Source organism: Crocodylus siamensis, chromosome 8 (assembly GCF_052110815.1).
Source record: "Crocodylus siamensis isolate JL-2025a chromosome 8, ASM5211081v1, whole genome shotgun sequence".
NCBI classification, from domain to species: domain Eukaryota; kingdom Metazoa; phylum Chordata; order Crocodylia; family Crocodylidae; genus Crocodylus; species Crocodylus siamensis.
Window position 1 is genome coordinate 67937169 of NC_143402.1, and position 10614 is coordinate 67947782.

Below are 10614 nucleotides of genomic sequence, written 5' to 3' on the forward strand. Positions count from 1 at the left end.
TTATTGCAAGCAGGATGTGGCCTGCATGCAGATGGGCTCTGAACCTATGAAGTTCTGAGAGCTGCCTGGGAGAACGGCATCACTGGCATTGAGGACACTTAGTAGGATCAATCCTGCGAGACATAAAGGAGTTCTCTTTTAACATATGGTAGGTAGAGTACTCATGATTCCAGTTCATTAAAAACCTTAAAATTTAAACCCAAGCACACACGCGCGCGCACACACACACACACACACAAGTATAAAAATAAAATCTGTCGTCTTGGATTATCCCTGCTGCAGGATCCCACGGCAGGAGATTCCAGCAAGTCCTGATCAGCCATGCAGACGTTCAGTCTTGGGGGTGGAAAAGGAGGCTCAAGAGGGCAGTTTCTCGTCTTCCCTTTTAGGACGTGATGTAGACCTCCAGCAAGCTGGCGACTGCGTGCATCCGATAGAAGATCCCGAAGGGCAAGCAGATGTCCACAATGGCAGACCACATGGGCTTGCCATAGAAGTCAAGCTCCTGCTTGTTGTCAAACTGAGGCCGGGCACCAAACGCAGGCATTATCCAGAGCTGTAGTGGGGGGAGAGAGAGCAAATAGGACGGTCTCAGGGTGAAAGGAGGGACATGGTAACTACAGTTGCTTCTGCTAAGAGACTTGAAGGGTGGAACAGACAGAAGAGGGAAGATGCATCTTTTATGTCCAGGACCATATCAGAGATGGCCCTTGTGTCCATCAGAAGGGAGAGTACTGGACATTAAAGCCTTGTTTTACTCCCCTCTGCGTTCTGGTCCAGCCCACTCACTCCCCCCGTGCATGCTAAATCCTGGACATAAGGTGATGTAGCTGTATTAGAGTGGCACCGAGTGTGTGTGCTAACACGTGTGCCTGACTCGGAGAACCGAAGACTGGTTCTGGGTCATGTGCATTATGATGGCTGCATCATCTCATGTCCCTTTTGGTGCAAGTGGGCAGATAGATGAGACCTGAAAGCAATGTTAACGGACCTTAAACACCCTGGATCATGTGCAAATGTGACTTGGCATTTGGTGACTGTAAAGACTAATCTGTGCTTGGCTTGTTTGGAAGCCAGGGCCTTATGAAACATGCCTCTTCCTCAGAGCTGCCCTATAAATCAAAAGCAAGGGATGCTCAAACTACCCTGAATTGCTTCCCCTGACAGTGTGCAGGATGAAGGCATGGCTGTAAGACGAGGGAAGTCTTCTCAAAGAAGCTACTGCAGGCTCTGAGGTCTGTCAGTGAAGGTTGAATGCAAGCTGACCCGGAGATGAAATGCCAGCTCCACTGAAGGCAATGGGATTTCTTTTCTACCACTGTCCTCACTGGAAGTAACCTTCCATCCTTGTTTTAAATGCCTGTTACTGAATTTAATTTCTTTGGATATGTAAGAAGAGAGTTAGATCAGGCTCTAGATGCATTTTTCCTTGCATAGAAAAAGGAATGGTAAAGGGTTATTGCACTTAATGAAAAATAGTGGACCTGACCTCCCCTCTCACTTGTACCAGTTGTACTGATGAGCAGTTGTACGGGTTCATCAGTGGCAGGTCCTGTCAGACCAACCTGGTGGCCTTTTACGATCAGATCACCAGATCATTAGATGCACGGGTAGCAGTGGACATAGTCTTCCTGGACTTCCGGAAGGCCTTCGACACTGTCTCTCACCCCGTTCTCATTAAGAAACTGGGGGGCTGTGGTGTCGACACCCACACAGTCAAATGGGTCGCCAACTGGCCGGAGGACCGCACCCAGAGGGTGGTAGTGGATCGGTCCTTCTCAACCTGGAAGGACGTGGGCAGTGGGGTCCCCCAGGGCTCGGTCCTCGGGCCCGCACTGTTCAACATCTTCATCAGTGATTTGGACGAGGGGGTAAAAAGCACCCTGTTCAAATTTGCTGATGACACTAAGATGCGGGGGGACGTGGGCACACTGGAAGGAAGCAACAGGCTACAATCAGACCTAGACAGGTTACAAGGGTGGGCGGAGGAGAATAGGATGGGTTTCAACACAGACAAGTGCAAGGTGATGCACCTGGGGAGGAACAACCAGCACCATGCCTACAGGCTGGGGAACTCCCCTCTTGTCAGCATGGAGGTGGAAAAGGATCTGGGGGTCATCATTGACTCCAAGATGAACATGGGCCGGCAGCGTGGGGAGGCAGTCAGGAAGGCCAAACGCACCTTGTCATGCATCCACAGATGCATCTCGAGCAGGTCCAGGGAGGTGATCCTCCCCCTCTATGCGGCACTGGTCAGGCCGCAGCGGGAGTACTGCATCCAGTTCTGGGCATCTAACTTCAAGAAGGATGTAGGTAGCATGGAGAGGGTTCAGAGGAGGCCACTCGCATGATCAGGGGCAGCAGGGCGGGCCCTATGAGGAGAGGCTACAGGACCTGAACCTGTTCAGCCTCCACAAGAGAAGGCTGAGGGAGATCTTGTGGCCTGTTACAAACTAGTCAGGTGGGATCAGCAGGCACTGGGGGAGTCCCTGTTCCCCCGAGCACCGCCAGGAGTGACCAGGAATAACGGTCACAAGCTGGCAGAGGGTAGGTTTAGGTTAGATATCAGAAGGCACGACTTCACAGTCAAGGCGGCTAGGGTCTGGGACCAGCTTCCAAGAAAAGTGGTGCTGGCTCCTACCCTGGGGGTCTTTAAGAGGAGGCTAGATGTACACCTTTTTGGGATCTTTTGACCCCAGTACTCTTTCCTGCCATGGCAGGGGCTCGGACTAGATGATCTACTCAGGTCCCTTCTGACCCTAGAAACTATGAAACTATGAAATTTTGGGGGTAAATTCTCTTTTGGCACAAATTGCAAAACCCTGCTCTAGGTTGGTGTATCTGTGCCTAGCTATGCTGTTGGAATGCTTGTTCCTATAGCGTCTTTGATTTCAGAACAGGTGAAGTGAGAGGCAGGTTGTGCTTAGGTTTTTTTTCCCCAAAGGAGATCCCAGAAACTTGCTAGTGTGCTTTGCTGCTAGGTACTAGGGCACGTTTTCCGTAGACCAGATGGTCTCCTCCCCCAAGGCAGAGAAAATCCCCAGTCAGAAATGTACTTACAATTATATTGGACAGTAGCAGGAACAAGGAGATCTCCCTTAAGGCTTTGCTCCTCCAGTTCACCTTCTTGGGCATCCTTATGGACTGCACATCATCAGAAGCTTGGATTGCTTCTGTGTTGGGGGGTGTGCTGGATCCTAGTACGCTGCCACCATCGGGGATCCGGAGGGATATAGTGTTGATGTTGACAAAGGTGAGTCCATATAGATCTTTCCGGTGGGAACTGGTTTTGTGTCTTTCTTCAGGGGGCTGCCGATGAAGGCCTTCGACGATGAAGATGTTCTGGAATGTGTGCTGGGCAATCATCAGCAGCGAGTAGGTCAGGTTGAGGGCACTTTTGGTATCCCTTGAAGTGCTGGCCACAACAGCCACAATGGAGTAATAGGAGATGGCATACTGTCCTAGGGCTGCCCCCATTAATAAGGCCACATCCAAAGTTCTTGTTGGGTTCTTGTGACGGTCCATGTCTCTCTTGTCAAACCTGTAGACGATGGAGCCTCCAATGCAGACCGCAGACATCAGGCTTAGGCAGACTATGTTGAAGATGTAATACATGACGAGCGCTTGGTTCTTCTTCTCGTCGTTGCTGTGGGTGTTCACCTGCACTTCGTACACAATGAGAACCCCCAGCCCACTCACCAGTACGATGAGCCCCAAAACAATACCCACAAAGAAGGTCCTTCTGAAAAGCTTGAACTTCAGGCGGTGGACAAGGTGGGCGTGATCGTCTATGAGGCGTCCAACGTTCTTCCACATGACATAGACCATGGCAGAGGCAAAGAGGCTGTACTCTATGTTGAAAGGGTACAACCAAAAATAGCCGTTCTGGAAGATCTCGCAGATTTGGGTTTTGCATTGACAGATGTCCGCCGAGGAAGATTTTCCAGCTAGAATCAAAAAGACATACACATGTTGCAGTGTTTTTGTAGAGCTCAAGCTTTGAGCAGAAGGCCCTGAAAAGCCTGGGTAGGCTCACGGAAATCCATGAGCAAAGGTAAAAGCAGATGTCATGATTTTTAAGCATTTAAACCTGAGGTAACCTTTTGTTAAACATTAGGCAACAACCCTCTCTTCCTCTCTCTACCCATTTCCCATCCCTTCTTTTTTCTTTCTGTCCTGTCCCATTTTCTTCCCCTCCTTTCCATTTTCCTTTTTCCCTACGTCCTTCCCTATTCATTGCAGTCCTGCTTCTTCAAACCCATTCCCCATTCTGATCCCTCCTAGATGCAAACTGAGAAATAAATACCAAAGGCCAGACCATGATATTCCTGCTCAGACCAAATAGGACCTTAACTCTGTGTGGTCTTCCTGCATTCAGACACGAATAACCACTCAGCATGAATAAAGGTATCAGAATCCAGGTGTGAGAGAGCTCTGTCCCTCTGGGGCCTGCACTTGAGGCCTTGGCAGTTTTAGTAACTGGCAAATTACCTTTCATAATCAATGCTGCTGATTGCTCAGTCGTGGAGTTGAATTTTGAGTGTGATTTATGCACCGACTCATCCGTTACTGCTGACATCCACACAGCCAGGTTCGTGGTCAAAGTCAGCATCAAGCCACACCTGTACGAGAGAACGGAGATCCATGGTGTCAAGACATGGCCTACTCCAGGCCTCAAAGTGCTCTTCAAACATTGGTGGATTGATTGTCACTACCGTAAGGCAGGCACAGGTCATCTCCCCTATTTTATATAGAGAGAAACTGGAGGAGAACCAGTGATTGCTTGAGTTTATAGAGGAAGTTGCTGGAGAAAAGAAATCCAGCTTTCATGACTCCTGGTCTACTGCTCTAACCACTCCTTGTTGCTTTCCCTTTTCAGACTGACTAGTAAGCTTTGATCAAGTCTTTATTCCTCTTGTTTCCAGCTCAGCCTTTCAGCAGGGAAGGGCTGGAAATCTGGTGGGCTAACGGGTCGGAGTTGGCCTGTCCAGAAAAGTGGATTCAGCCTTGCAAAAGGAGAAGTGAGATGCACTGATTTGGTTTCTTGTTCTTTCAGCCTTTGGATCTTCCTGGTGCTCTGTGGTGCTTTGTCTTCCTTCTCTGGTGCCAAGGAGTCATTCAGGAATGTTTTAAAGTGCTACGCGCTGGCTTTTTTAACTGTGCCTTTGGGCTACTTGCGGGGATCACTGCCAGGCTGCTGGATCTCAGAACATAAGCCACCAGTGCCTGAGCTAAGAGCCACAGTTGTGAGAGGCTGATGTGCCCTGCTTTGATTTTGGCTATAGGGGGCCCTTACTGGGGAAGGAATACCGGTAGCAGTGACGTGGAGATGGGCAGAGGTCTCCCCCCAGCTGGGCGAAGTACTTGCCTGGTGACATCCAGGTGCACTTGGACACAGTGTTTGGCAGAAATCCATAGAAAGTATGTCTGAAAAAGATATAAAGAATGATTTAAAAGGCCCCTCAAACCTGCCAGGCAGTGGATCTAGCCACTTCCCTGCCTTTTATCTGGCTTATTATCCCTCCCGCCCTTCTCCTCTGGCATCACTCCAGGTCCTTGTACTTCCTCAGCTGTTGTAGCTGCCCCACGTTCTCCGCTTGTGCCCTCACAGATCCTCCTCCTACCAGACCTCACTGCACATCATTTGTTCCTGTTTCCTCTGCTTTACTCCACAGCATTCGTGGAGAACAGGGCTTCCCAACCTGGAAGTCAGATTTCCCTCCCCTCTGCCACTGACAATAAAAAAAACAGATGTCAGGGGCCATGGCCACCCCCTGTCCTTTCTGTATGGTTAATGGAAAAGACCAGCTGCATGGGAAGAGGATTTCAGGTGGGCAGTCCTGGAAGATGACAGCAATTTGTGCTGTGGAAAGTGCCTGTGAGCCACTGACCCACAGCAAGTCACGATTGTGTATTTATTTATAATAAGTGATCAAATATGTTCTTGCCAATGGAGAAATGTATGAGAGCTGGCTGGGCCTCCCCTGGGAAGCTCAGTTTGGTCAAAGGGGACACCTGAGCTCCCTGGTCAGACAGTAGCTGAGGACCCATTGGGACTCCGTGATGCATTGTACCAGGGTTCAGCCTGGCTTCTCCAGCATGCCCAGCTCACCTGGATGATCACAAAGATGGCCTGCACAACTGGGTAGATGATTTTGATGGCAATCTGGCAGTTCTCAAAGCTGGAGTAATACCCAATTTTAAACACATCCATCACAAGGCTGAAAATGGCAAACATGACCAGGCCTCCTGTGGAGGAATCAGAGGAAATCAGAGGTGCTGCAGTGCACGTGTGTTGGGCGTGGAGGCATGAAAGAGGTGCTAGTACCAATGGACAAAAGGAGGAAGAGAAGCTGTATTGCTATTTAGAGATTGATGCCACCTTAGGATTCTCCTCTGAATAGTTCAGGTCTGATTTTTACCCCAGCTGAAACATTCTTTATACCAACAGCCCTTGTAAGGGGAAAGTGATAGCACTGAAGAGGAATTAGTGCTTCCTGGGCACGAAGGAAACCTCCAAGATAAAGACCAACCGAGGCAGGACTTGGGTTAATGAGACCACTGACTAGACCAGCTCATGGACAGGCATGGAGTGAATACTGAGGAGAACTTCCTGATGCTTGGAGAGGGAAGAGATGATGGGTCCCAAGTTGGGTTGATGCATTCCCCATAGAGCACTTATGTTTGAGCTTCCACCGTGGCCTCATTCAGTATCTGCCCCTCACCCAAAGACTTAGCATGAGGTGGTCTCCCTTACCTCTCAGCCAGACGGGCCCTGCATGGGAGTCCTTGTAGAGGATGGCATTCTGGCGTTTGGAAGTGCCAACAAGGTAGAAGAATATCCAGATAATGACGATCAGCATCATGACAGTCAGCAGGAAGAACACGTCATAGTCATGCACAGCGATCTTCTCAAAGGCCCCACTGCTCACTAGGGTGCAGGCTAATAGCACTAAATGAACAGCCAGCAGGATGGAGAACAAGCGCCCTCCTTTCTTCCAGACCTCCTTGGGCCTGGACGTGGAGGGAGACAGGTGAGGTTGATGGGCTAAGGTGCCCTTGTCATCTTTGTGACCCAAACTCACGATTGAGTCTTCATGTCCGAGCTCACTGTCATTTTGCACGGGATCCTCTGGCATGGTTCAACTAGGGCTGGAGGCACAGGTTCGTGCTGTTGGGAGTAGAAACCTATGTTACAAAATCAGTGTGGCCCACGGCTGAGACCAAGGGGGTGGGGGAAACTGGAGACACTCAGAGCAGAAGTAAGGGGAAGGCAGGAGAGCAAGAGATGAAGAGGGACGACTGCTGATATTCCCCCCCCCCCCCCCAAATCCCACCCCACTCCAGGTATTTATCCATTCAGATAAATACCCACTACAGCCATGTTTCTCTGAAGTAACTGTGCCAGTGTGAACTCATGGGATACCATTATGAGAGTCCCCTGTGGAAGCCTGAAGAAGGTTCAGTCTCAAAGGAAGATGCAGCTACTGGAGGGAAATGAGAAGGAATTCGTCCCATTCTGCTGTTATTCTTTCCCTGCAAGACTTCTGCGTTCTCAACATCAATTATTTTTAATGGGGCTGCGCTTCTCATTCAGGATATGCACTCCCAGTTTCTGCAGTTGCTGGAATGCAAATTAGCATCTGCCTCCCTGCTGCGGGAACGCCTTAGATTTTAACAGGTTTGTTTGAGAATATGGAAAGCACTTCATCAGTCAAGTTTGGTCATTGATACCATTTTGGTTGTGCACGCTGTTTGGCTGCCTTTGAAATGTCATGTTAATGCATGCTTAAGCATGTAGGAATGAAGGTAATGTTAGCTGAACATGAAAATTAATTACACCGGTAGCACTTGCCTAATAGACAGTGTAACATGTTTATTGATGTAACCTGTCAGAAAGCGCTGGGATGCAGGTAAGATCAAAGGTCTTGGGGCAAATGGTTGGATTTAAGCAGCAGCCTTGAAACCTGAAGACAAAATGCCATGCTGTGCGGCATGAAGAGACTAATTGAAGCAACAAGCATGAGAACTCTTCAGGCTAGCACATCATGGGCCATACAGATGCATGCATTCAAAGAAACAAAGTTCCTTAGCCATCTTTTCTAGCTTTCCAACTCATCCAGTGCATGTTGCTACTTGCCCTGGATCAGCTCAGTACTTCTGCATGAAATCATGACTCTCTCATAATCTAAACCTGAGGTGAACAATCCTCGAGAGCCAAACTAGCATGTAAAAAGCTACAAACTGTTCCACCAACCTGCTTTCCCACTGGCAGCCTGAATCTCTGGTCTGTCTTGAGCTTCTCGGCAAAGTTCCTCTTCCCTCAAATCAAGTCAGCCAAGGAATTTATACCTGTTTGGACATCTTGATTTACACCATCTCTGGAACTGACAGCGCTGCTTCATAAACTCAGTAAAGGTCACGTGCTCCATTTTGTGCAATGGCTGATTTTAGGGAAGAAAGAGAGAGATGGGGAGATAAGGATTATATGAGGAGAGGTGTGAGCGTGGCTGGGCATGACTTTGGCCACCGCACTAGGTCATGTGTTACCGGAGGAAAAGGTCTGTTAGCTCAAGTTCATCCCCCTGGAAAGGATGGTAGTTGTCCCCCCCTCCCAGACAGACACATTAGATGCTAAAGGGATACTTCATTTGATCTCGGCTGCTGCTCATGGGCTGGACCCTCACCTGGACATGTAGCTCACTTGGTCATGTAGCTCCAGGCAATCCTCTGTCTCAGTGGTTTTCAACCTTTTTTCATTTGCGGACCCCTTAAAAAAAATTGGAATGGAGGTGTGGACCCCTTTGAATTGTAAGTGTGGGTACTCACATACTTTTGCTTGACCATAGTCATTTTTGCGGGCCCTTAGACATAGTCTGCGCACCCCCAGGGGTCTGCGGACCACAGGCTGAAAACCACTGCCCTATCCAAAAGCAGCCTCAGCCCTGCTGGGCTGGAATGACACCTTCCTCTTTGCCATCACTTTCTTTTCCTTTGCTGTCTTTCATCAAAAGATAAGCTTTCCTATAGGAACTCTTGTGCATTTCTAAGTCATAGAGCCATCACATTCCACTTCTGTAGCCAAATATTGGGCTCACAGCTGCTCAGGCTAAGAACAAAGCTGGTCCTTAACAGATAAAGAGAAGTACGCAATGTGGTGGTGAGTGATCTCTTACAACAGACAGCCACCAGGTAAGAGTGACCTCCCCTCCAGGTATCACTGAAGTTTCATGTCTCCCTTGCAGCTTTCTTCTCTGACTCGAATAAGGCTACGAGGGATGGAAGAGGTTCCTCCCAGACCTATGTTCCCATCTCCTCTGTTTTCTTTCCTGTAACAATCTACTGGGGTTTGGATAGAGACTGAGCTATGGTCTGTGGATCTTCATTTCCCTCTGTTACCAACAAATGCCCCTTTTTCTCTGCAGTATGTTTGCACTGCAGTGTGGTACATAGACACCGAAGATAGCAGCACGCACACTAGTGGGAGTACCAGAAACAGCCTGACTTCATGCTAAGGATAGGAAGATTCAGCTCAATCATGACTCTTTCCCCTTTGCTGCCCTATGTTGGCTGGGACGGGGGCCCTTTTGCCCTGCTTTTTGCAGTACCCTCAGCTGATTTTTCCATCCCATCTGTATTCATGTTTGTTAGTGTGTTGCTTTCCCCCCTCCTCAATAGACAGCAATGGAAGAGTCAGAATTTTCTTCACTGAGTAGCAGGAACTTCAACTCTGGCATCACCATTATCATCATAATGAGAGGCATAGTAATAATTATAGAATTAATATTTAAGTAATAGGGAGCTTGCATTACACGGTGGCCTTTCATCCAAGAGGAGCGTCAAAACGAACAGGTCATTATCAAATCACTTAACCTCTTAGGGACAAATCTGGACAATGACATAAGTGGATACAATTCTATTGATGTAAGCAGTTTCTACAGCTGAATTTGGCCTCATTTCTAGAAGACCTATATGCTGCCCAGGGGACTTGGGGAGTAGTTGTCTGCATTGAGATCCATTGGTGTGACGTCAGCTGCCTGAACAGAGCCAAGCTTGCTTTAAACCAGCTATCCTGGGTCCAGCAAACTGTACCTGTGGTAGGACAGGGCTTCAGCATGGGCTGCAAAATCTGTCTAGGACCCTGGGTAAAAGCTTCTGTTTACAAAATCCTTTGACAATGGGGTGGGCCAAGAACCATTGCTTAATGCCATGTAGGGTGTCAACCGATGTCACGTTTATCCTGGGAGAAACTATTTTATCTTGGGACAAAGTCCAATTGTACAGATGGTCATGTTTACTGTCTTAGGATAAACCCTAAAAAAAATTCCTGGCTAGGAGGCCATAACAGTTTATCCCCGTATGTCTATACAGTTATCACAAGATTGCCCGATTGAATCAATGGCAGAAAAGCAGTACTACACTCATCCACTGACCCTTGATTAGAAGGGTGATGTATGTATATCCAAAACCAGGATATTTTTGTTCTGGGACAAACACAGGTACAACTTATCCAGAGATGAATGCAACATCTGTTCCTAGCCTAACTCATATTATCCTTGCCCCCTTAGCTTCAGCATCTCTCTTGCTCTGTCCTTCCCTTCTCTGTATCCTCTT

The 10614-nt window shown here is 48.4% G+C and overlaps 1 protein-coding gene across 1 annotated transcript; it reads right to left on the minus strand.

The window, feature by feature from the left end:
* Window positions 1-385: 385 nt before the first annotated feature.
* Window positions 386-7139, minus strand: OTOP2 (otopetrin 2). Its single transcript, XM_090060312.1, has 6 exons — window positions 6758-7139; window positions 6113-6249; window positions 5369-5427; window positions 4492-4622; window positions 3061-3947; window positions 386-556 (listed from the first exon to the last, which is right to left on the minus strand). The coding sequence occupies exons 1-6, from the start codon at window positions 7137-7139 to the stop codon at window positions 386-388; spliced, it is 1767 nt and encodes a 588-aa protein (XP_089916438.1).
* Between the last annotated feature and the right edge of the window lie 3475 nt (window positions 7140-10614).